Source organism: Camelus ferus, chromosome 20 (assembly GCF_009834535.1).
Source record: "Camelus ferus isolate YT-003-E chromosome 20, BCGSAC_Cfer_1.0, whole genome shotgun sequence".
In the NCBI taxonomy this organism is placed as follows: domain Eukaryota; kingdom Metazoa; phylum Chordata; class Mammalia; order Artiodactyla; family Camelidae; genus Camelus; species Camelus ferus.
In genome coordinates, this window is record NC_045715.1 from 40465635 (window position 1) to 40492079 (window position 26445).

Consider the following 26445-nt stretch of genomic DNA (forward strand, 5'->3'; position numbering starts at 1 on the left):
AATAAATGATTATTTTTATCTGTTTTTTTCTCGTATCATATTAGGTAACAAATAGATAGCCTAGTAAGTAGTTTTATTAATGACAGAGTATGATCACTGCTATCTAGGCATTATTGTTATAAATTCAAATGTTTCTCTTTTTAAAAAATGTCCCAAATATTAGGTCAACGTGGGACACAGGAGTAGCATCTTGCCACTGGCCAGGAAAGTTTGAAGACAGTACCAACTTTGTTTCTGTCTCCCCCTGAATCTGAGATGTTGACATCATCGAAGCTTAATGCACAGCCCACCACTGTTACTACTTTAATAATACATTGTCATTTGTTTTTAAAAATAGCAATCGGGGGGTTTATAGTCAGCAGTGTTAACCATTTCAATGTTGTGAATCACTAAAACTTTAAAATGCAATCAGAACATTACGGACTGTAGGGAGTATGCGGTACTGGGGGCTGACCCTCAACATCTCCGGTCAAGAGACGCCCCCAGGTGTATTCATATTTGTAGCCCTCATTTCAGACAGTCTGCCACTCTTTGCCCCGGAAGGCTTGGTCATTCCTCTCCATACCTGCCCTCTCCTGTGTGACCCGCAATAAATTCTAGGATCTGGGTCATTTTTATCACCATGCTGCTGCTTCCTTGATAGTTTTGTTCCTGAGGCCGACTTCCCTCACCAGGTTGTGTATTAAGAGAGATTCTTGTAATCAGAGGCCTTTTGTTTCACCAGTTGGTATGTGTTGGGTGTTTTGTATGTGTCAGGTGCCTCCTGGCTACTTGTACCTAGATCTCTCCAAGTGTCTGTGTGAGCTCTGGGCTGTCCTGATTGTAAAGGTGAGGAAGCCAAGTCCTGACTTAAAGTAGATGTCTCAGTCTCCCAAATGCCCCACTCTGCCTCATCCCTGCAGAAAGGTCTGGATCGGAGCTGGCATCCTGACGTCTTCCTGCTTTGTCTCCCACTTCCTCCCATAGGTGGCTGATAATGACGTTGGAGCTCTGTCACCGACTTGGAGAACATAACCGCAGACTCACAGAGTGGCCGCCTGTCCTCCCAGCCTGTGATGGTGGAGAGCAGCCATCCCTGCACAGACACTTCCTCCAGTGGTACAGTGCAGATACCAGGTACTCAGGGCTGGTCCCAGTGAGGAGATGGGGGGCCCTGCCTGTAGAATAGCTTCATTTTTTTTGCCGTCGCGTCAGTAGAAGCAACTGTCATTGTTTTATAGAAAAGCTACAGAATTGCACAACTCCTTCCTTGGGTTTGATGAACTTGCTGGAGCACCTCGCAGAACTCAGAGAAACGTTTACTTATGTTTACTGGCTTATTGTAAAGTATAGGGAAAAGGATACGGGTAAATAGTCAGATGAAGAGGGGCACAGGAGGGTGTTCTGTAAACGTCTGTGAGGTCAAGGTGTAGGTGGTCTTGTTGAAATCGTCTGTACCTTTACTGATTTTTACTTGTTCTGTCAGCTGTTGAAAGTTGAGTTTTGAGATCCCAGCTGTAATTGTGAGTTTGTCTCCTTTTTACGTTTCTATCAGTGTTTCGTTTGTGTGTTTTATGTCTTTGTTACTAGGTGTGCGTATCTTCTTGTTAACGTATTCCCATTTTTGTTTGACCCATTTTTCACTGTGAAATGCCCCTCTTTGTCTCTATTAACATTTGAGTCTAAAGTTTGTCTTGTTATGCACCTTTTAGTTAGGTCTTGCTTTTTCTTAATCCAACCTGATAGTCTGTCTTTTGGTTGAGATGCTTAGGCTGTTCACATTGAATGTAACTGTATAGATTTGGTTGGATTTACATCTGTTACACATACATTTGGGAATGTTTTTATTTTGCCTTCGTTTTTGAAAGATAGTTTTGCTGAATATAGAATTCCTAGTTGCTAGAAGTTTTTTCCTCTTACCACTTTAAATTTGTCATCCTACTGGTTTCTTGCATTCATTGCTTCTCAGAAGAAGTCCTAATCGTATTTTGTGTCTTTTTTCCTCTTGTGGCTTTCATGATTTTCTCCTTCTCTTTGGTTTTCAACAGCTTCAGTCTAATGTGTCCGAGATGTGGATCTGTGTTTATCCTGCTTGGGATTTGTTGGTTTTTGGAGCTGTAGATTAATATTTTGCATCCAGTTTGGTGTTTGGGGCTGTATCTGTTCAGGTACTTTTTCTGCCCCTTTTTTCTCTTCCCTCTTTTTTCTGTGGGGGTGGTGCAGAATTCCCACTGTGCACATGTTTGTATACTTAATGTGGTCTCCAGATATTTAAGAGTTTTTTGTTTTGTTTTAGTTTTAATATTTTAGTGTATTTTTAAAAACTTTTTTTTATTGAGTTATAGTCATTTTACAGCGTTGTGTCAAATTGACTTCATTTTTATTGTCTTTTTTCTTCTGTTCTCCAGATAGAGAGTAATAGAAATTGCACAGTCTTAAAATTGTATAGCGGTTCTTTTTTTCTGCCATTTCAGAGCCGCTGTTTTGTCCAGCTAGTGAATTTTTCATTTCGGTCATTGTACTTTGCACCCCCAAAACTTCCTTTTAGTGCTTTTTTCATTAAATCATTGTCATCCTATTTTCCTTTGTTACCATGTTTTCTCTGGTTTTTTGAACTCTTTGAGCATATTTATTACAGCTGCTTTGAAGGTGTTGTCTGCTGAATCCAGCATGTGGCCCATCAGAGTTAGTTTCTGTTAACCGATTTCCTTCCTGAGGACGGCTCACACTTCCTAGGGTCTTTGCATAGCTCATAATTTTTTATTGAAAAGCTGGACGTTATAGATTGTGATGTGTCATCTGGATTCTGACCTTTTGTTTTTAGGATCTGTAAATGTTCCTACAATTCTTTGACTGTTTTATATGTTTGTTTTGTAACACACCTGGAATTACTCTTTGAAACCTCTCTCGTGATGTCACATAGCTACTGAGGTCGCAGCTTCGCTTTTCTATTTTCATTTTTGTTTTCTAGCCTGAGTTCTAATATTTGCTCTCTATCTGCTTGGCATAGCGCCCAAGCCTGCGGAATTTTCCATTCTGTGGGTGGATCTCTGCATGGGTGGGGCAGGGAGGGCGTGGAAGTCAGTGTTCTGGCAGTTTTCCTGTCTGTGTACCCGGCTCTTCCTGCACTCTTCATATGCACTGGGTCATCCGAGCCTCCAGAAAGTTCTCTCTGAGCTCTTCTCTGCTCTCTGACTTCCAAGGTCGTCTTCTCGCTAGATCTCTGGCTAGTTCTCAGGTCTGGGATCAGGGTGCCCGGGTGGGAATGGGAACCGCCTCCAACCCGGCCCGGCCCGGCCCGCGGAGCCCTGTAGCCCGGATACTAGCTGTGCTGGATCCCCTACTGGGGGCAGTCCTATGGTGACCAGAGCCCGGACTTCCCTGCCCCACCTGCAAGGAGAGGGGTGAGGGGGTCAGCTCTGGGTAGGGGTGCACTTGAGAGGGGACTCTGAAGTGAGGCGGGACAGGCTGAGGGGTAAGGGGCCGGTCCAAGTGGAATTGACCTAGCTGAGGGGGGCCATCTCAAGATGTTGAGTGTCCTGCAGTGAGGCATGAGGGGTGAGCTTGTGGTGTGAGGGCCATAGGTTGGTACCTAGCGGGGTGCAGTGTGTGGGCGGGGGACCTGGGTGTGAGAAGGACCCTTGGCTTGGGGGTCCGGTCTGCCACTGGGCCTGGCCAGGGGTGGGGGAGCAGTAACGGGGAGGGGGAGGCGCGCAGGCGGAGTGGGGCTGGGGGCTGTGGCCTGGTCTGGGCCAGTGGTGGTTCCGGTTGAGTGCCAGGCCCTGGTCTGTGGCAGAGAGAGTCAGGGCGTTGGGTATGGAGACTTGGCAGGGTGGGCCCGCCCCACCGCCAGGCCCCGCCAGGCCCCGCCAGGCCTGACTCGCCATGTCCCAAACAGCAGGAGCCCCAGCCCAAGGGTCCGCGCTGCTGGGGGTGGGGGTGGGGGCTGCGCATGAGCGGACACGGGAGCGCGCCCAGAGCGTATGGAAGCTGGGCGGGAGCCCGGTGCTCCTGGACCAGCTTTGGAGGAAGAAGACGGCCTGTGGACCGGGCCGTCGCTTGCCATCGCCTCCTCTGCTGCCGCTGGCGCCGGGCAGGTAAGGGGACGCTGGTAGGGGCCCGCTGGTCGGGAGCCGGCGGGTGAGGCCTGGGCTGCGCAGTTGGGGAGGCGCACAGGTAGGGGGTGTGTGGGTGAGGCCTGGGCCGCGCGGCCCGTTAGGACCCCGAGGCAGGTTCGTGGTGCCCCACGTCCGTAGTCCCTGAACCCCATTTCTTCATTTCTTCGCTGCCACTTGTACCTGGGTTTGGGGAAGCAGGACACCCCCGGGAGATGTCATGGCCTGCTCTCGGGAGGCCGGTGGTGCGTTCACGGGGCCCAGGCGGTGGCCGCGGTGGGATGGGGGCTGCCCAGTGCGAGCACGTGGATTTGTTTTCTATTCTCCCCCAGTCTGGGCCGGGTTCTGCTTCCCCATGTTCGCGGGGTGCATGTCTGGCGGTCAGCCTGCTCCTGGGAAGGGACGCGGTGCTGTCAGGGTGCGGGGTTTGAGGGGCGGTATCCTCGGCGCAGGCGGCTCGGGGAGAAAGGTCTGCCTCTTGGATCCTGTTGATTTGCTCCCATCTGGGAGGCATCCTGTCCTGGGGTATGGCTCTGCTTCCTTATATTTGCAGGATGCTCATCTGGCGGTCAGCCAGCTCCCAGGAGGCGGGCGTGGTGTAGTCAGGGAGCAGGGGGCAGCTGGGGAGGGGGCCTGCCTTGGAGAAGCTGGCCTATTTGCTCCAGTCTCCCTTGCGGCCTGGCTTGGGGGAGGCCTCTGCTGCCCCAGGTGGGCGGGGGGCGGGGGCCACCTGACGGTACCAGCTGTCCCCATCTCACCAACCTCCAGTAAGTAAACTGGGAAATGTGTGTCCTGCCACTGGGGACAGCAAAGGGTGCCCACAAGCCAGGTGTTGGGGAGACAGGGAAGCCTGGGGCAAATCCAAAGGCTTCCGCAGGACAACCCTCCTCCCCTTGCCATTAGCTCTGTATTCTTGCTAGATTTTAAAATCTTGTCAATCTAGTGTATGTGTAATATTTCATTATGCTTTAAATGTACATATTCTTAATTATTGAGATTGGTGGCCTTGTTATATTTGTTGGCGATTTAAATTTCTTTTGTGTGATGTGCTTGTTTGAGTCTTCTGCCCATTTTTCTGGTGGAATGTCTTTTGTCTTAATTGACCTGTAGGAGTTCTTTATGTAGCTAGACGTTAAGTCTTTCTGTCAGTGATACCTGTTGTAAATATCCTCTCTGGCTTTTTTTCTATGGTTCTTTTTAATAAAAACTTTTTTTCTCAAGTAGTCAAGTTTTTTCTTTCCATATCAAAGGAGAAGTTCTCCTATATTATTATCTAGAAGTTTTCTTTTTTTTTTTCCATCTTTAAATCCTACATCCATCTGAAAGCAGTTTTTGTATATGGTTTGAGGTGGAGAGCCATCTAATTTTTAAAAATATGGATGCCTAGCTCTCCCAGCAGCAGTTATTTTGAAAGGTTGCCTTTCCCCAAGCTCAGCAGTGCGGCCTTAACATGAGTGTAGCAAGGGTCTACGTGCTTGGTCTGTTTTTCTGGGCCCTCTTTTGTTTGATCTTCGTCTCTACATCAGTACCACACTGTCCTAAATATTGTTGCTTTATTATAAGTCTTGATATCTTTCAGAGAGTATTGACTGTTCCTGATCTTTGATACTTCCAAATACACTTTAGAATCAACTTGTCAAATTCCACCCAAAAACGTTTTTAACCTTCTGATCTAATAGGGGTTGCATTGAATCTGTCATTCAGTGTCAGTTTAAATTGACATCTTTACATCGTGAGTCTTCTATTTAGTGACCATTTGGCATAACCGTTTATTCAGTTATCTTTTCTATAAAGTTTTAAAATTTTCTCTGTAGAGATTTTTCATCTCTAGATTGTTAGGTTTACTGTCACAACTGTATTTTTTTAGCACAACAGTGCTATTGTTAATATTAAAATTTTTTTATTTCTAACATGTGCAGTCTTTACTATAAAATTTTTTATGGAAGTCTTTTATTTCTAGTATGCTAACAGTTTTTCTCAAGAATAAATTTTATTACCTTTTCTCCCTTATATTTTCGTTATAAATTTTATTGATGTTAAATCACCCTTGGACTCTGGATAACCGTAACTTGATCCTAGTATATTATCCTTTTTATACATTTTGTGTTTTGTTTTTATTTAGGATGTTTGTATCAGTGTTCACGATTAAGATTCATGTGTGATTTTCCTTTTCTTTGTTATCTTCTGTTGGGTTTAGGTATCAAAATTTTGTTAGCCTTATACAGTGAGCTGAAGAAGTTCCCCTCTTTTCTGTTCTTTATGAGATTTAATGTTGGGAATACTTTTTCCTTAAATGATTGCTAGGACTTAGAGTGAAGCTGTTTGGGCCTAGAGTGTTCCATATGGGAAGATTTTTGACTATTTATTCAATTTCTTTAGTGGTTAAAAGTCAACGCAGCTTTTCCATTTCTTACATCAGCTTAGTAAATTATATTTTTCCAGGAATTTACCCATTCAGATTCTCAACATTAATTCATAATATTTTCTTCTTAACATCTGAAGATCAGTAGTAACATTTTCTTTTTCATTTATGATACTACCTTCTCTGTTTTGAGATGTCTAAAGTGGTATAAACTACAGTTATTTCTATCAGCTAATTATTATTCATCTACAAATACTATCATGAAATGACTAGATATATCATAAATTTTGCAGTCAGAATAACTTTTTATTTGGCAATATAATATGTTGATCTGTGGCCAATCTTTGCATTTTAGCAATAGAACATGCAATTGAAAAGGTGTAACAGTGTCACAGAAACCAAGCACGAAGAGAGTTTCAAGAAGAAAAGGAGAGCCAGTGGTACTGAGGAAAGTTCAAGGAGAGGGCAGATTGGAAGTCTTAGATTGGACACAAATAGGCCTTATGAAGAGTGGTCAACCTCTTAGAGTTACGACCTTAAGTTCCTTTCTTAAGATATTTCTGATTTCAAAACCCACCAGGCATCAGAAGTAAAATTTCAGAATTCTTAGCCAGAGAAATCACAGCTATATTCCTTTTTTTCATTTCTTTAAAGTTACGACTCTCAGATCAAGGGTGAAATGCACTGAGGGGAATTTGGGGAGGTGTTTTTTCCTTTCCATCCTGTAGGTGTCGTCGCCTACGTCCTGAGTGTTTACTGCTTTCATTTTCTAAGAATTCTGAATTACCTTTTATATCAAAACTGGGTTTTTCACATGGTACTTTTAAAATTTTGCTTATTTGCAATATGCCTTTAGTTCAGATTGAGACCCTGTGTTGAGGTCTCCTGAAAGGCAGTGCAGAAGCTCATGAAAATTTTGAAGGAGGTGATCATGCTTCACATCTGTGGAAATTCTGTTTAAGTTTAATGTTAAAGATCATTTTATCTTTGCCTTTCATTCCAGGAACTTGTGTCCCTGAAGCCTGGTAAAGCTGCAGAGCTGGTTGCTACTCACTTTTCTAAACAGATTGAAACAGTCCTTAAAAAACTTCAGGTAAATTTTGCAGAATATATTGGGAAGAAATACATAGTGGAGAGACAGTTATTGAAAATGTACTTAAGAACTTTTGATTGTAATCATTTCTTCAATTGATAGTTCCTTTTAATAGCAATTTCTGCACATTGTGTGTGTGTGTGGTGTGGGGAGGTGGAATTTGGGAGCAGTTGTGGGTCTCTTGAGTCTGGAAATGAGGATGCTTAAGAAATACTAACATGACCGAAACATTTCTGGAGCTGTGACCTGCACTCACCCTAGACATCGTAACCACAGAGGCCCCCCCGCCCCCCCCTCCATATCTTCTGCTGTAGTGGCTGCGACGGTATTGTTTGGGTTTCATGTAATTTATTCAGACTTCTGTCATCCTCGCATTGTGTTAATGATGACTAGAATTTTTCTTGGAAAATCTTAATTGGAATATAGCTGTATTAATGTCGAATACTGAGATGCTCAGTTGGAAGTACTGTATGTATCATGGAGCTAGTATTCCATTCACCACCACCACGGCGCTGCTGGGAGTGTGCTTTGCTCGCTACCATCATGGCCACCAGTGGTAGAGATAGGGAATAGGACAGTGACAGGGACACGTAGCACAACCCAGGGTCCCCACGTGGCAGTAATAGTAGTAGGAGACACGTGCGCAAGATGAAATCCACAGCAGTGTGTGGGAGGCAGCTGGCGTAAGAGACAGAGATACGGAGTTTATTCATTGCCATGCTTCATTTTCCCACTACTGTGCCCCCCACACACACACAGTATGGTGGGCTCTAGGGGGCACAGATAAGTGTACAATGTTTTCTTTAATTTTTTCATACGGAGCAGAGAAGCACTTGTATAAGCACAGTACAGTGTTAAAAGCTCTACACCAGACATAGTAAAAAAGTGCTGCAGGAACAAGAGCAGAGATTGATAAGACTGTGAGAGAGTCAGACTAGAGTTCCTAGATACGCACGAACTGGGCTTAAATAATTGGTATCAGTTGTCTAGGCAGAGAATTGGGCAGGATTTCTAGATAAAGGGTCCTGGGTGTGCAGAGACTTAAAGCACAAAGCGACATGCATTTTCAGAGGGTGACGTGGGGGCGATAGCAGAAGATGAAGCTATAAATATGTCGGGGGGAGGAGTTAGAAGTATAGAGACTCGAAAATAGGGTTTGGGGGTTTACAGTGAACAATTTAATATGTAAAGCTAAGAAATAATATACTGCATCTTCTGTGTGCTGGAGAATTACTAAGTGTTTTACGCAAGGGAACTATAGCATTAGATTCAGCTTAGAGAAAATTAACCCTGTAGTGTGAGGAAGACTTAGAGGCGCCGCCGCTGAATATTGTTACTGAAGATTGTTTTTCCACTTAAAGTGAGAAATACCGTGCTTCACTTTAGAAGGTCCCTGATGTAATTTGCAGTTTTACCTGGCCAAAAAGCAGTCTTGGTAACATACTTTTTACCTGTAGCCTTAATTATAGATGTGATTACATAATGCTTTTTGTTTCAGAGAAGATGTCCTTGTAAGTCAGGAATTGCTGCAAACGTCTCCGTGTGTCGCAGAGCCGTTCACTGAGCTGTTGTGTCCGTTGGGCCCCAGCCGGGTTACAGAGATGCTGCCAGGCCTGGAGTGCTGCCGCCTGGAAGAAAGCATTCAGGTGAGACCAGTGGTGTAGAGGAGGCAAGAGTCAACTTCCCTTAATCATTCACCATTGTATAAATGAGCAAAGGGAGACTCATATTAAATTATCCTGCTTAAGTTTATACCTGGTCAGTGCTAGCACCTGAGATTAAACCCAGTCTGACTCCATGGCGCATGAGCTCCATTGCTGTGATAAATTTCTTCTGTGTTTATTCCAGTAAAATCAGAAACAGCACATGTCCATCATTGTTACTAGTCAAGGTTCACAGCCATTCTAGCCAACATGATAAATGTAGAAAAAGGAATACCATAAAAATACTGAGAGAACAAAACACGCTCTAGCTTGCAGGCACTGATGTCACATGGTCCTGCTGTGCCGGGACCTACAGGCTGAGTGGCAGCCAGGAGCCTTAGCACAGGCGTTGCCTGGATCCTCTTTTCCTTGTGTTCTCCTGTTTCCAAATGAAAATGAACGTGAGCGCACACGCGCGCGTACCTGTGTGTACGCATATACACGTGAATACACGTGAATTCTAGTCTGCGAGAAGCGGCAGCACATTCCCTGTTTGAAATTTGTTTTTAAGCCTCCATGAGGTCTCCTTTCCTCTGCTGTCAGTACTCCTGAAACGGTAACCTGCGTTTTCCACATGCACCTCCTGAACTGCCCACACACTTACAAATTTTTAATTATGAAATATTTCAAATGTATAGAAATGTACAGCACATCAGATACATGTATACCCACCAACCCAGTTTCATAGATGTGAACACTCTGCTGTACTGGCTTCTATCTTTGTTGTTTTGTCGTTTGTCTTAAAATAAAGCCCCCGTTACCTGTTATGTCCCCCTGAGCTTATCACCCACGTGAAGATGGGCAGTTTCTCCTTCCCATTCATGTTATTTTCCCTGTATGTGCATTTATCTAAGGAACACGAGATACAGTTTTATATATTTTAAAAATTTGTATTAATGATATACTGTATATATCCAAATGCAAATTGTTTTTATTAATTTTTATCTATTTTTATATGTATAGATCTAGTTGATTCATTTTAATCTTTATACAGTAGCCTATTGACTGACCACAACATTATACACTGACTATACTTCAATAAAAAAAAAGTAAATAAATAAAAGCAGTCTACTGACTGACCCGCCGCAGTTCATGTATTTCCCTATTCGTGGACGTTCCGATTGTCTGCAGTCCTTGGCCGTTACAGACTGCTCCACGGGACACCTTTGTGCATATCTCCTAGGTACTCGGGTGAGGTTTCTCTAAGTAATGTGCCTTAATATCCCCGGAAGTGGGATTCTTTAGACAACAGAGTAGCTTAATTCCACTGGTTTTTGCCAAGTTGATTTCTTAGTTGTTTCCATTCTCCTCATCTGTGTTTTTAGTTTGCTGTTTTTCCACATCCTTGCATGTTCCTAATATTCAGACATCTTAAGCCTTTTTTTATTTGATGGAGCATGACACGTAGCCTTGTTGTTTTAGACTCTTGATTTCTGCCAGCTCTGATGGTTCTCGTTGATCACTCGTGACACTGCGTCTCTTTCCATGTGTTCAATGACACTTTGGGTTTTCTTGTCCCTGAACTATCTGTTCACATCATTGGCCCATTTTCCTAGTGAGTATTTGCCCTTTGTGCTGATTTCTCGAAGTTCTTGTTATTTCTGGGTTTCTGATGCTAAGTGCTCTTTTATGTTGGAGGTGCCTCCTTCCATGCTGTTATGGCGTATTTTTTAAATTCGTTTTCAGTGATTTCCATTTTAATTATCAGTATTCTCCTTTAAAGTTAAGTTTTTGTGTGTGTGACTTTTATTTCATTCCTACTTTAATGGCATAAAGGATATCCTCTTATATGAGTTTTATAGTTTGACTTTTTACATTTTATCTGGAATTTATTTTTGTAAACAGACCAAGAGAGGGATTTATATGTTTTTTCCATGTGGATGACTGATGGTCCACGTGTCATTTTATTGTCCTTTCTTCCCTTATTTTTAATGCCATATGCCAAACTCGCAAATATACATAGCTGTTTCTGCGGATTCTTTTCTTTTTTGGTCATTTTTCTTTCCTTATACTAATACCACAGATTTTGATGAAAACAGCTTTAGAATAAGATTTATTAGTTGAAAGAAAATTCTTCCCTTGTCATTCTTTTTCTTTAAAAACCTTTGACTGTTCTTGGCCTGTTACTATTTCATATCAGTTTAGGAATCACATTGTCACATACCTTTATAAATAATACATTTTCTAGGATTTTGATGATGAAATGCATTGAATTTATAGATTCACTCCAGGAGAACTTGACATTTTATGGTATTGTTTTCACATGCAGGACCGTGGTTGCCTTTTAAAAATGCCCTTTGTGCTCTTTGGTGAGGTTTTATCACTTTATGTAATACCCTACTTGTCTCTTGCATATTTTCTTAAATTTGTTCCCAGATACTTAACACTTGTTAACATTCTAAAGGAAATTTTTTGAAATGACTTTTTTTACTTATTATTGTTGGTGCATGTTACTAAGTTTGGCATGTTGTTTTGTATCTAGCAACGAGGCTGAAGTATTTTTTCATTCAAATAGTGTCTAGATTTTTATTATGACCGTAATATTTTGTGAGAACCATGGTAGTTTTTTTCCTTTCCAATCTTACGCTTTTTTCAGCCTCCTGTCAGAGGTCTAGGAGCTCTGGGGTTTTATTGAAAAGAGGCAATGACAGTGTGCACTGTCGTTGATTTAAAAGTGAATGTGTCTACCATTTTGTATTAAATATGGCTTTTATTGTAGGATTTTGATAGCTTTTTTTTTTTTTATTAAATTACAGAAGTTCCATTCCCAGTTTGGGTTAGAGTGTTTTATATTGTTTTTATTTTTGTCAAGAACGGGTGCTGTGCTGCATTTTATCAAATGATATTTTTCTCTACTTACTGAGATGATCACATATTTTCCTTCTTTGATCTGTTAACCTGTTCATGTGTTATTTGTGCTTCTCTTTTTCCTTAGTAAGAAAGTATCATTCTACTTTATTAGTCTTTCCAAAGACTAACTGGGGATTTTTAAAAACCTCTGTGGTTTCTCTGTTGATTCTGTGACATTCTTTTCTGTACTTATTTTCTTTGTTTTATCGTAGCTTAACTGCTATTTCTCATTTACTCCCTAGAAACTTAGTTTATGAATTTTTACTGAGATCCCACAAGCGAATGTGTAGTGGTTTCATTGTCATTTTGTGTGTAGTTACACTGGTCAATTTCTGGTGTATATTATTATTGTTTATATATTCATGTTACCTTTTGTGTCGTGGATACACATAATTCAGGTTCACAAACAACTTTTAAAATAAAAAAGTAGAAAAAAATGAATGACCTTGGTTCAGTTAGAGTCCCAAATGGGCCACTCCAAGACTAGAAAGTCAAATATTTGCATGTTATACTGTAAAGTAGCATACTTGTAGGGTTTGAATTCCTGTTTTATTATCCAGGATTTTTTTTTTCCATTCTTAATAGAATCTTCTGACTCCGTGAACAAGATTTATGAAGGTTTGTCATTTTCTTTTTCCTAGATTACTCAGAAGTATCAGCTTCATGAGGTCACTGCCTAACTATTTGAGAAGAAAGGAGGTATTCATGGTGCCTTTTTAATAATGCTAGAGGTAAGATTTTACTCTCTGTGCTTTGTCATGTTTCTGCCTAGCCGTCTATCCATTCATCAGTCCCATGTTTTTTTATTTGATGTGTAAAACTGTTAAGTTTTCGTCATTCCATCTTAGTTTCTTATGTCTCAAAGTAAGTTGCAGACAGGGTACATTTTATCTGTAAGTATTGCTAACACATGTGTCATTAACTAGAGTTGCTTTCTCTGTGGCACTTTTTTGAGGTAAAATAACCGTACTCAATGCATAAGTTTTAATTGTGGCATTTATTGGGTTTTAACAAATGCATACATCTGTGTAACCCTAGTCCCCAACAAAATAGAGAACATCACCTTCAACCCAGGAAGTCCCTTCACAGTCAGTCCCCACTTCATCCCCCAGAGATAACCACACTTTGGGGTTTTTTTCATTGTGGATGAGTTTTGCCTGTTTTATGCATTCATATTAGTGAAGTCGTTCAGTAGCTACTCTAGTAGAATTCTCCTTTCACTCAGCGTAATGGTTTTGAGGCTTATCTCTGTCACTGCACGTGTCAGTCCTTGTGCCTGTTACTGCTGCGCACTGTTGAACTGTAGGAAGACAGCACCGCTTCACCGTTCTCCTGGTGACTGGCACCCGGGCTAGTTCCAGCTTCTGACTATTCCGAGTACAGTTGCTGTGACCACGCTTGTACGGAAATGCTCTCCTTCCCCTGCAGTCACTGCCAAGGAGTGGGGCTGGGATATGGCAGGGTAGGCATCGGTTCAGTTTTGTAAGCAATTAGCAGGCATTTTCCCAAAGTGATTGTGGTATTTCACGTTCCACCAGTGATGTATGAGAGCTGTGGTGGTTCCGCATTCTCGCCAACAGTTTGTCCTACCAGTTTTTCAAAAATTTTTTTCTATTCAATTGTTGTAAAATAAAATTTATTACCATTAAGTACATTCACATTGTTCTGCAGCCATCACCACCTTCCATCTGCAGATCTTTTTGAACTTCCCAAACTCATTAGGCAATTACTCCCATTCTTCCCTGCCCCTGGTAACCACCATTCTACTTTAGACTCTATGCATTTGATTACTCTAGATACTTCATATAAGAGGAACCGAACAGTGTTTGTGTTTGTTTTTTGTTTTTTGTTTTTTTTTTTGGTGGTGATAGGTAATTAGGTTTGTTTATTTTTAGAGAAGTTCCTGGGGATTGAACCCAGGACTTGTGAACGCTAGGCGTGCGCTCTACCACTGGGCTATACCCTCCCCAGTATTTGTCCTCTTTGTTTCTAGCTTATTGCACTTAAACCATAAGATCTTCAAGATTTATCCGTGTTGTGGCACATAACAATTTCATTCATTTTTTAAAGCTAAGTAACACTCCACTTTATGTATACACCACATTTAGTTTTTCCATCTATCCATCCACGGACACTTGGGTTGCTCCCACCTTTTGACTCGTGTGAATAACGCTGCTACGAACATGAGTGTGCAAATACTTTCTGAGTCCTTTCAATTTTTCGGGATATATACTGAGAAATGATATTGCTGGATTAAATGGTAATTGTATTTTTAATTGTCTCAGGGACCACCGTACCATTTTGCATAATGGCTGCATCACTTTACATTCTCACCGGCATTGCACCAGGGTTTCAGCTTCTCCACATCCTCACCAACGCATATTGTTTCCTGTTTTCTTGATGGTAGCCATCGTCATGGGTGTGAAGTGTTATGTATCAGGTTTTAAACATTGTCACCTAGCTAGGAATAGATTAGGGATGTCCTGTTTTTAATTTAAAAAAATGGTTCCTATTGGCTTCTTGTTTTTTTCTAGCCGTATGTGTGAAACAGGCCAGGAAAACTATTCCACAGAGCATTTGTGTAGGCTCTTACCCTCTTTCAGTCTCTGCATTACCCCGACATCTCTTTTTTCCCTTGCAATTTCTTTGTTGATGATATCATGAATCTAATTTTAAAGGGTAAGTAAAAGTACTCGTGGCGTGGATAGGGAGTGGGGAAGCGGGAGGTCCTCCCAGGGAGTGAGATGGCCATTTGCAAAGGCACAGGGACGTGAAGAAATACGAGCTTGTAGGAGAGGAACCGGCAGCCCTGCGGGGGCACAACTGTCCATGTATAGGCAGGTCAGGCTAGAGACAGAAGTTAGGTCCAGATTTGGAAAGATTTTGTAAGATGTGCTATAAAGAATTGGGACTGGTTATGATTTCACACAGGATCAACTGAAGGTTTCTAAACAAGGAGCTGATGTGATACTATGTTTCATAAAGACTGCCCTGTGGACCCTAGGAGGATCTATGAGAGGAGGGTGGGGAAGGGGGAGGGAACACCGGAAGCAGAGAGCACTTGGGGGGTACTGCAGTAGTACAGGTGTGACTCAGTGAGGACGTGAGCTGGGCGTGGCAGTGGTCGTGGAGTGAGAGGAGGTGGATTTGAGAACTTACTGATCATTTGAATGTGGTATGGGGTGAAGGAGAGGGGATTAATGATGACTCTGAACTTCAGCTTAACATGAGCCTGTGAGGAACCTCAGGGAAAGGAGCAGATTTGGGTAGAAGGGGTAGATGAAGATCAGCTTCAGCTTGTATTAAGAAGCCTTTGGAACATCAGTTAAGGGGGTGTAAGAATCCAGAATTCAGCAGAGTAGGGGATCCTGCAGCTGCGTGTTGAGGAGAGGCCACACCCGAGGCTGTGCACTATGGTGTCACGATAGACCTGTCATGTCCTTTTTATTCCCACCCATCCCTCTTTCTCATAACCCAGTATGAATTTTACTCCCTTACTGTAAGTTTGGGTTAATCGTAATCTTCATTGCTTTGCCTAAAGAACGTCATGATTGACTGTGGTGGCACAACGGAAGCGAAAGTGGGGCACAGTTGGTGATACTTGGTATTTTGAACCTGTTCCAGTGCAACTAGTGATGCTTTCTGTATACAGAGCAAGTCTCATCTAAATGACAGAGATCACTCTTAATAACTTTGTTGTTTCTTGGGTTTTATCTTTAAAATATGTTAATTCAGATATTGATGGATGAGAGATATAAAGTGTTCCTTTCACCTCCTAGAGACTGCAAAGCAAGCTTCCAGAGAGAGCACATCAAGATGAACGTCAGTTCTTGAGTATAATTGATGATTTGTTTTTCCGTGGACCCCACGTTTTAAAAAATGTTGAATGATAACTGTATCTGTTAAACAGTAATACATTGACCTGCATAGTTACTGTTCATCCACTTTAATAGTGATCCCAATTTTCTCTTTGTTTTCAAGGGCTTCTAGTAGGAAGTGAAAGAAACCGTTGTGATTTTGTGCTGCTAATTGTCAGGAGAGGTTGTTGTACAGGAACTTGGGTGCTCTTCACTGATCCTGATGAATTTTTTGGCTATGTTTTTGTACTTGTGTTTTGGTTATTATAAATGAGGTACATACTACCCTAAAAATTACTATAATGTGCTGAACAACAGCAAAGTGGGCTTCTAATCAGTAAGTAGTAGCCAGTTTTTCTGTGTTGAATTTATATAATTTTAGCACAATGCAGCAAAGTTTCATAGTTTAGAATTTTAAGTCTGTCACAGACACATAGTTTCCATGATATTCCTTGATAATAAAAAATTACTGATTTTATAAAATTGTGGTACAATATACATAACATAAAATTCACTATTGTAGCCATTTTTAAGTATTCAGTTCAGTGGTGATAAGTACATTCACATTTTTGTGCAGTCCACCACCATCCATCTCCAGAACCATGTCAGCTTCCCAAACTGAAACTCTGTGCCCCTTAGACAGTTACTCCCCATCCCTCCTCCCGACGCAGCCCCGTTAAGCATTCTCTTTTCTGAATTTGATTATTCTGTGTATCTTGTATAAGTGGAATCAAGCCACATTTGTCCCTTTTTGTCTAGCTTATTACATTTAGTATTACGTTTTCAAGATTGGTCCATGTTGTGGCACATGTCAGAATTTCATCCTTTTTGTTTTTTTAAATGGAAAGATAGCCAGTTTACAATATTGTGTCAATTTCCAGTGCAGAGCACAATTTTTCACTTACACATGAACATACATATATTCATTGTCACATTCTTTTTCATTCTGAGCTACCATAAGATCTTGTATATATTTCCCTGTGCTATACAGTATAATCTTGTTTATCTATTCTGCATATGCCTGTCAGTACCTGCAAATTTTGAACTCCCAGTCTGTCCTTTCCCACCCCCCCACCCCCTTGGCAACCACAAGTTTGTATTCTATGTCTATGAGTCTCTTACTGTTTTGTATTCATTTAATTTTATTTTTTTAAGATTCCACATATGAGCAACCTCATATTGTATTTTTCTTTCTCTTTCTGGCTTACTTCCCCAGGAGAGAGAGGGCAAGACGAGGAGAGGGCAGGCCCGGGGAGGGCAGGCAAAGGACATGGCAGGCCCAGGTGAGGGGAAGCCCAGGAGATAGTGGGGAGGACCAGGTGAGGGCAGGCCCAGGAGAGGGCAGGTCGAAGGGCAGGACCAGGTGTGTTCAGGCACAGTTGACGGCAGGCACAGGAAAGGGCAGGTCCATGAGAGGGCAGGCCCTGGTGAGGGCAGGACCAGGTGACGGCAGGCCCAGGTGACGGCAGGCCCAGGAGAGGGCAGGCCCAGTTGCGGGCAGGCCCAAGAGAGGGCAGGCAAATTACATGTCATGCTCAGGTGAGGGTACACCCAGGAGAGTGCAGCCCTAGGACAGGGAAGGTCCAGGAGAGGGCAGGCCTAGCAGAGGGGAGGCACAGGTGAGGGCAGGCCCAGGGGAGGGCCGGCCCAGGAGAAGTCCTATTAAACTTCCAAGAGATGACATTGAGAGGCAATGGGTATTTGAGTCTGGAATACAGGAGGGAGGTCTAGATTGGAAATAGCAGTTTGGAAGTTGTCAACTTGTAGAGAATACATAAAGCCCTAAGGCTGATGGGGGCAGCAGCAGAAAGTAGTAGAGGCCAGAAGACTGAGCCTCAGGGGTGCTGTGTGCCAGCATTCAGGGGCTGGGACTGAGAAGACCGGCCAGGGCCGTGGGAGGAAATCAGAGCAGCCTGAGACCCGGGAAGCCCCGTGAGGAAAGGGCTTGAGGAAGTCGGGGAGAGCAGCGGTGGGAAGTGTGGCTGCCGGGCCGTGTGAGGAGAGGACTGAGAGCTCCCCGTGGAGTCAGCACCTGGTGGGTGGTGGGTGACCCTGTCATGAGCAGTTGCAGTTCAGTGGACACGCTTGCTTGGATGGAAAATGAGAGGAATCAGAGGAAGCCAATGGGAACAGCTCCTTTGCAGGGGCAGGAGGCGTGTGTGCCGGAGAGCAGAGAGATGAGCCGCAGCTGGAGGGTGAACGCATCTTTTTTTTTTAAGATGAGGGAAATAACAGTGTATGTTAATAGAAAAGATAGATTAAAAGGGTAAATTAGTAACACCACATTCACTTAGGTGAGGGGAGTTGCAGGTGACGGCAGGTGTGGGCCCAGAAATGCCCCTGAGTCAGCTTCAAAACACTTGCCAGGTTGAGTCCACTCAAGACCAGCTCCCAGGAGTGTCAGCCACTTAGGAGCTCTACCGCCCCCTGCAGTTTTGATCCTGGCAGGGCCAGAAACCATAATTAGCCAGCTGAGGGAGGAAGGATGGAGTTTGGCAGGAAGAAGAGGCCTGCCCTGCCTTCCCCACCTCCTGCAAGTGGTCAGCCAGCAGCGTGGCCTCGCTGAGTAACTGATGTGGTGCTTTCATAGTTACGTGATTAAAAAGTTCTCAAATGTTATACCATGCTCCCAAATAAATCTTTGATTGATTAAAGATTTACTTGGTGGAAATAAAAGCAAAAATTAAAATAAAGTGAAGAAAGTGTGTAAACATAAGGCTGAGCCACAGAGCAGGGTCAGCAGACATGCGTAAACACGTTTTCATTTCATCTGGAGAGCGTGTGTTGGTTTCTCAAGTTTGTACTTAATGATACATATTGCCACAATCTCTGAAACCATGAAAACAGCTTTTTGCTGTTTGCATCTGCTAAATTCCCTGGAGACTGGCTGGGGCCCAGAGGGATGTGGAAAGGAATGAACTGAGGGATAAGGAGATGTAGAGATGTTTGGTGGGGAGCTCTCTGGGGGACTAGGCCTTCAGCATCCTGTGGTTCCACCCCACTCTAACCACAGTTGCGTACAAACATGGCTTTCTCAGGGGCAAGCCTCACTTGTGGAAATGTCCCAAAACACTCAGCCACCTAGCACCAGCATTTGAAGGGAATCCAAAGTGGCCCACAAGCAATTGCAGGGTTTTGAAATGCCTTAGGCTCCCACGTGCGCACCGGGCACACTGGGTCTCCGGGCCTCTGTGCGCACTCACAGGGCCACTGGCTCTGGAGGGACAGTTGAGGGACAGTTGAGGGACAGTTGAGGGTCAGTGCTGTTGCTAGGCTACGACTGTTCCGGACGAAACATTCCGAGCCGCTGAGCTTTGCAGCCAAGGTGTGGCAGCGAGACCTCTGTGGCTCTTCTGTAGCGCCAGCGCTGAGATCGGGAGGCGGCAAGAGGCCAGGAGGGAAGTGAGCGGTGTCGGAAGGCGATAAGCCAGATGAAGAAGAGACTTGCTAAATTCGTGAGCTGGGTGGGCTTCAGCGCCCGTCAGAGAGAGCGCAGGGTTTGTGAGAAGCCCGTGCCTGGGTATCATGTCCATAAGAGTGAGCTAAAGGAGTTGCACAGAGCCGCATATTTAGGTGCCAGTTGTACAGTGGAGGAGTTGCTGTCACGTAAGAAAAATGTAGACAGCAGAGACAGGAAGAACAGGTAACAGCGGCGGGGCGGGGCGGGCCTGGGAGGAGCTGCCAACTATGGTTGTAAGACATGAGTTTTAAATTGCCTTCCCATGTCAGAGATGTTGAAGTGTGAGACAATGAGCATGTTAGAATCATTGAAGTACACTGTTCTCTCTCATCCTTGTAGCAACAAAGTAGATACACTATCATTTTACTTAATTGAAATGTTATCTTTGTAAAATAGTAACGGTAACAATTACAGTATTGCCTAACAATTTTTGAGCTGTTATTTTGTGCAAGGAACTGCCAGACACCTTGCATAGCTTTTCATTTAAGCATCACAGTGGCGTCCTGTAGGATAACTACTACTTCATGCCCATTTTGTTGATGAGGAAATTGCGGCACAGTCAGGCTAAGTGAGAGCTAATAAGGGACAGTGTTAAAGTAGAAGTCAGACCCAAGGTGAGCTGAATCTCAACGGCATGCCCTTCCTATTCAAACAGGTAGTTCTTCCATTAATGTGGTGAGTAATAAGAGCTAATAAATATTGTTCTTTCCCCATAGAAAGAACTAAGATAAGAAGACTAAATGTTAGTTTTAAAGGGGTAGGAATAGCGTGCTGTTGAATGTTTACAATTACGTGAGTAACTGTATCTTTGAACTAGTACGCTCTAATTTCCTAAACAGTCCTCTCACGTTCGCAGGACTGCCCTACACTTAGCCTGCACCAGCGGCCAGTCATCAGTGGTGGCTCTCCTTATCCAGTGGAAGTGTGATCTGGGTGCTCGTGACGAGGAAGGCAAGACAGCTCTCATCAAGGTGTGTAGCAGCCAACCGTGTCCACGTGAGGTTGATTTGATTTAATTACTTAGAATAAAAGTGAATTTGTTTTAAATATAACGAACTGCTGGAACTTGAGGAATGTTAGCTTGGAATGCCTAGCACTTACAGTCTGTTTCTTGGCGTGATACCAACAGGCTGTACAATGCCGGAAAGAACTATGTGTCACTGTCCTGCTGGAACACGGAGCTGACCCAAATCTTGTGGACGACCGTCAAAACACTGCTCTCCATTACGCCGTCTTGGCTGAAGATACGTCAATTGCAGCAAAGCTGCTCCGCTATAAGGCAAATATCGAGGCGATAAACAAGGTATAGCTCAACTGACTTTATTTACAAGATACTTTGAAATACAGGGTCTTTTCTAGCTACGGGTGTTTTATTTATAGTAATACGTGTACTGAATACATCAGGCCCTGTTATCATGGAAACAACTCCAAAGCCAAGGCCAGAGGCTAGAGGTAGTGCCCACAGAAAGGGCAGAGCTCTGTCTCCCAGCCACACTTGTACCCCAGAAGGAACAACGTCCCATTAGGAAGTGGCTGGGAGTGGGTGGTAGGCTCAGAGCCTACAGAAGATGAAGGCTTGCGGGGAATGAAGTGATGCCAAGGGCTGGCTGCCTGCCTGGCGATGGGTGGGAGGAGGAAGGAACCCAGTACCCAGCAGGGGGAGCTGGGTGACTGCACCTGGGCAGGGGAGGCAGCAAGCCACAGGCACTGAGCACCCCAGGATCCCAGGTTCTCGAATCTGGGCGAGTGAGGTCAGGTCCTGTTTGACAGCCAGCCAGCAGGGGCATTTGTGCTGGTGGCCACATGGCCCTCCACGTACACCTTCACCTTGGGGGCTTCCACGCTCAGCCGGGTGCAGCTCCCCTGCAGGGCTGTGGCTGTGGGTGGGGAGCAAGTGATGGCGAAGCTGGTCCTCCTGCTTTTTCTCCTGGCTCTCCCTTGAAGATTTTGATTGAATAAATGTACTCAGGTCTAGACACAGGTATTTAGAAATACTTCCCTGAGATTCTGATACAACCCTTGGTTAAGGACTATTGAATGGATTCGTGTAATACATGTAAATTCACAGATCTCAAAAATAAGACATCTCTGGAAGAGCGGGGGTTTGATAGATGCTGCTGCTTTCAGTGCTCTGCTTTCCAGCCGTGTTAGCCTGACTTTTATCCGTCTCTTCCTCTGTGATTGAGGAGTTTATTGGCAATATTACTGGCAGTATCTATTGCCTGGAAGAATAGCTCCTTTTCCCTTCTAACCACTGATGATTCAGTGGCTCTCAGACAGTCTTAGAAACTTGCTTGTGGTGAGTGATTCAACAAGTAGAGTCGGACCCTTTAAAGATTTTGCACCTTTTGTTCCCATCCAGGTCATTAGGTCAACAGGGTTTTTCTGATCGCAATAATAGGAAATCATGAGCCTTCTTTTGGTTAAAGCTGTGTGACGGACTCTTGCAATATATCTGTTAGATTCAGTGAGCCCTAGCATAATCAAGATGACAGTTTTTTTTAAAGTGTAATTGATTTACAGTGTTGTGATAGTTTCTGGTGTACAGCAAAGTGATTCAGTTATATATATATATATATATATATTCTTATTCTGTTATATATATTCTTATTCAGTTGTATATATTTGTATTCAGTTGTATATACATTCTTAGTTACATATATATTCTTATTCAGTTATATTTATTCTTACTCAGTTATATGTATTCTTACTCTTATTCAGTTGTATATATTCTTATTCAGTTATATGTATTATTCAGTTGTGTATATATATATTCTTACTCTGTTATATATATTCCTTCAGTTATATATATTCTTATTCAGTTATATATATATTTTTATTCAATTATATATATATACAAATATTCATACTCTTTTCCATTATGGCTTATTACAGGATACTGAGTATAGTTCCTTGTAGTATATACAGTAGGACCTTGTTGTTCATCTATTTTATATATAGTAATTTGTATCTGCTAGTCCAAAACTGCTAATTTATTCCTCTCCCACCCCCTTTCCCCTTTGGTAACCATCAATTTGTTTTCTATGTCTGTGAGTCTATTTCTGTTTTGTAAATAAGTTCATTTGTATCGCATTTTTAGAATCCACATATTAAGTGATATCCTATGGGATTTGTCTTTCACTTTCTGACCTCACTCAGTATGATAATCTCTAAGTCCTTCCATGTTGCTGCAAATGGCATTATTTCATTCTTTTTTATGGCTGAGTTGTATTCCATTATATATAAGTATACCATGCAAGATAGCAGTTTTAAACATCAAGACCCATGACATTAGTAACAAATTGGAATTGTTTTAATAATTTAGTTTCAGCCATCTCATGAACTAATTATCCATTTGATTAACAATTGGGGAGAATTAGATACAGGTAGATTGTATTTTTAGTAGGCACTGGAAAAATTCTTGAAGCGGGTATTATGAGCCTTTGTAAAATGTATTTATTTTACAATATATTTTTTTAATTGAGGTATAGTCGATGTACTATAGTATATGTTACAGGTATACAGTTGAGTGTTTCACAAAATTTTAAGGGTTATGCTCCACTTATGGTTATTATAAACTATTGGCTCTATTCCCCATGTTGTGCAATACATCCTTGTACCTTATTTTATGCCTGATTGTTTCTACCTCTTAATCCTAATTATCCATTTGGTTAACAATCAGGGAGAATTTGATACAGATAGATTGTAGTTTTAGTAGGCATTGGAAAAATTCTTGAAGTGGGTATTATGAGTCTTAATCACAATTTTTATTACATGTTGGGGCCCAGTGTTTTTGTGTGTAAGACGTATGATTCTAAAGAAAGGCAAGGTTTTACATACAAATACTTGATTTATACCCAACTGTTTGGAAACACAGCAAACATAAAAACACAAGTGGGCTATAGACTAAACGTGGCCCCGGATATGTTCAGTTTGTCTCCACACATTGAGTCAACATTTCAAATTTAGGAGACTTGTGCAGAAATCTACACTTCAGAACTTCTCCTAAAGAATCAAATCTGGTCCCCCTTGAGCCCAGGCTCCTATGTGGTCTGCTCTGCAGAGGTGGCCTCTTCTTGGTGGGGCATGTGTTCTCCAGTTTGCTGTCCTCACTTGTGACCTTCACTTACTCGGGCCACCTATGTTGCCTCTGTAAGCATTTGAATTTACAATTCCTGTGGTATATTTTGGTATATATTTCGAGATTTTAAAGACAGTCTATATTAATTTATAGTCTACTTCATATTTTATAATAATCCCTTAACAGCGGGGTGGAATTTTTCAAGTTAGAATTTATAAGTTGGTTTAAGAAAAACTTTTTCTTTACATGGAAATAGTCATATTCCCATTGGAATGTCTGCAAGCTTTATGAGATTAGTCGTAGTTGTAATTGGATAGGTTATGCATGCTGCAGACAGTATGGTATCTTTCTCCTCAGCGTGGCTCCTTAGAGATGTAGTTGATTCAGTAGCTGAATGGTTCTCTCTGGAGCAGTGTTTAGAGTGTCGGGAGTAGTAGTTGAGCAGTAAGGTAACTAGAGAATGCCTGATACACACTGCGATAGAAGCGAAGGTTCTTGGAACCAGCAAATGTCTGAAGTGAGTTTCAAGAGAATGACTTCACAGGGAAACTTTCGAGGAGGTCAAGGAGGAACCTTTTAAAGAGAAGGAGCACAGAGGGGCAAGGAGGAAGGGGCTACTTTTTATTTACTTTATAGTGTATGTTTAAGTTCAGAGACTTAAGTTTTTAAACTCAGTTTTGAAATTTATATGTAATTTTACACATTGTCAACTGTTTTTACTATTTTACAGTATAAATACACACCACTTTTACTCGCCATCAGGGAGAACAGAGAAGAAATGGTCAAATTTTTGATAGCGAACGGGGCAAATGTACATGCAGTCGACAAGCTGCAAAGGTACAATAGTGTGTTCTCTCTCTCTCTCTCTTTTATTTTAAATCTTAATGTTGTTCTGAAGTAGTAACAGCCAATCAGAAAGATTAACTTAATAAGAGGATGATTAACTTAGAATCAACACATCATCAGTCAGGTAGAAAAGCAATTACTCTGCCTGGTGTCACGAAGAACAGTATGCAGCAGGTTTCACCTTCCTTTATGATAGTGACTGATGTTATTTGCAACCTGATTTTTTTGGTCATACGATCTTAAAATAGTTCAGGGGTTTCATTTTAGTTTTATTAGTATGGACTCTAGTTTTAATTTACCTTATGAGACAGTGTTGAATTTCTTCATTCTTTTATAATTTGTTTTAACCTCTTCTTGGTATATATTTTTTTCTTAAAAGATGCATATTAAACAAAGAGGAGTTTGTTTTGCTTTTTGGATGACTCTGCTTTAAATTACTTTCTTTGAAGGATACTGATGTTATTAGGTTATCACTAAGTGAGTATCACTAAGAGAGTAACTATTACCAGATACTGTGGGCTCATCAGTTTTTATCCTTTTTCATTTCTAGTACATTTTGATGTTGTTATTTTTAATTGATAATGGTAGAAGGAAGAAAAATAGCTTTAATTATTGAATAAACATTCCCTTTAAAGAAGACAAGTCATTGGTGGGTGATAGAGAGGAAAGAGCTGGGCTTTAGAGTCAGATGAGGTTGAATTCCCAGCTCTCCTGCTGGCCAGGTGTGTTACCTGGGGGACATGACTTATCACCAACCAGTATGCTTCCTGGCACGTAAAGGAGGGTCGTCGTACATCCTTCAGGGGGGGTTGTGCCTAAGAAAGTCCATGTGTAGATGTTCAGGTTAGTGCCGGGCACATGCTTCTCAGCGTGATTAACTGCAGCCGTGACTATTTTTATTGCCACTTTTATTCATATTACTGTTTTCAGCCTGCAAACAGCTTCTCCTTACCTGACCTCTAGCTGATTTTAAAGTATTATATTTCAGACGAGGGAAGAAATGGGGAATCCTTTATTTAAATCTTTACCTACTTCAGATAAGTGACCTCAGCATCCTTTCTTGTCCATCAGACGACTTTAAATTAGCAACTTCTACTATGTGCTACCCAAGTAGGACAGGAGGCTTCTTTTCTGCCCCTCCATTTTGGCCTTGGAGGTAATTTGCAAAGATGAGCACTCGAGCATGTAAATGGTCAGTTCTCCAGGGGTGGGCAGGATATTAACTTGGTAAAATAGATCAAATTAACTGTCTGAGTTGCACTAACTAAGTTCCTAAGGGTGAAGCTGTCTCTCTTATTTTAGATCAGCACTCATGCTTGCCGTACATCATGACTCACCGGACATAGTCAAACTGCTGCTTGAGAAACGTGTTAATACCGATTTGCTAGATGTACATGGATGGTTTGCTGGACGATATGCCTGTAATAATGGCTTTAAACAGTAAGTGTTTACATTAAAGTGCCAGTTATCTCTAAACTGAGGTTGGAAATGACCTAGCTGTTACTTGTAATGTGACAGGTGAGAGTTCCTAGTTGGGAGCAGGCACTTTGGGGATGGCAGTGAGACCCTTCACATCATCAGCTGGAAACCAGCAAAAGGCCAGACTAGTGAGATGGAGCAGTGGGCACAGGGCTCTCGGGGTTCGTAAGACCTTTATCCTTAGGGTCCTACTGTTCTCCATTTCATTCCAGTGTAACCCCTATGCATGGGGTACAAATAATGTCACATACCTGATTTTTCTAACTAGTTATTTGGGTCTTGAAATGTCTCGTAGAGCAGAAAATCCTGCATTTTCCTTTGGGGACTTTCTCCTCTAATCTTCCTCTTGAATTTTCCAGGAACCTAAGGGATCCCCTAAGATCACAGTGACAATCCTCTCCCAGAAGGCATTGGGGCAGGGCAAGGGCATTCTAATCGTTCTCTTGTTTCCCTTGATTCTGTTGCTGCAGCATTGGTACTAAAACTAGCTTTAACAGGATCTCCTTGGCAGCTGAGCCTGGGGTCTGGATGTTGCTGTCTAAAGACCTTTAATAAAATTTTAAAAGAAGAAAAGGAAAAAGAAACTGGTCCTGCAGTCGGGTCGTGATTGACCTCTGCTC

General features: G+C 42.4%; 1 protein-coding gene across 6 annotated transcripts in view; it reads left to right on the forward strand.

The window, feature by feature from the left end:
- The first annotated feature begins 1057 nt into the window (after positions 1-1057).
- The window catches only part of LOC106730213 (ankyrin repeat domain-containing protein 26), a 56833-nt gene continuing 31445 nt past the window's right edge, over positions 1058-26445 (forward strand). For 2 of the 6 annotated variants that reach the window (XM_032463334.1, XM_032463337.1), the window contains exons 1-10: positions 1059-1116; positions 7460-7549; positions 9048-9195; positions 12744-12833; positions 17176-17242; positions 17435-17450; positions 20276-20390; positions 20549-20722; positions 24231-24337; positions 25649-25786. In XM_032463334.1, coding sequence (XP_032319225.1) covers positions 12825-12833; positions 17176-17242; positions 17435-17450; positions 20276-20390; positions 20549-20722; positions 24231-24337; positions 25649-25786 — 626 coding nt within the window. In that variant the 5' untranslated portion in view covers positions 1059-1116; positions 7460-7549; positions 9048-9195; positions 12744-12824. Of the gene's footprint in view, positions 1117-3962; positions 4077-7459; positions 7550-9047; positions 9196-12743; positions 12834-17175; positions 17243-17434; positions 17451-20275; positions 20391-20548; positions 20723-24230; positions 24338-25648; positions 25787-26445 lie in introns of those variants that run through there. The other 4 variants (XM_032463338.1, XM_032463335.1, XM_032463336.1 and 1 more) reach the window with 4 other exon arrangements.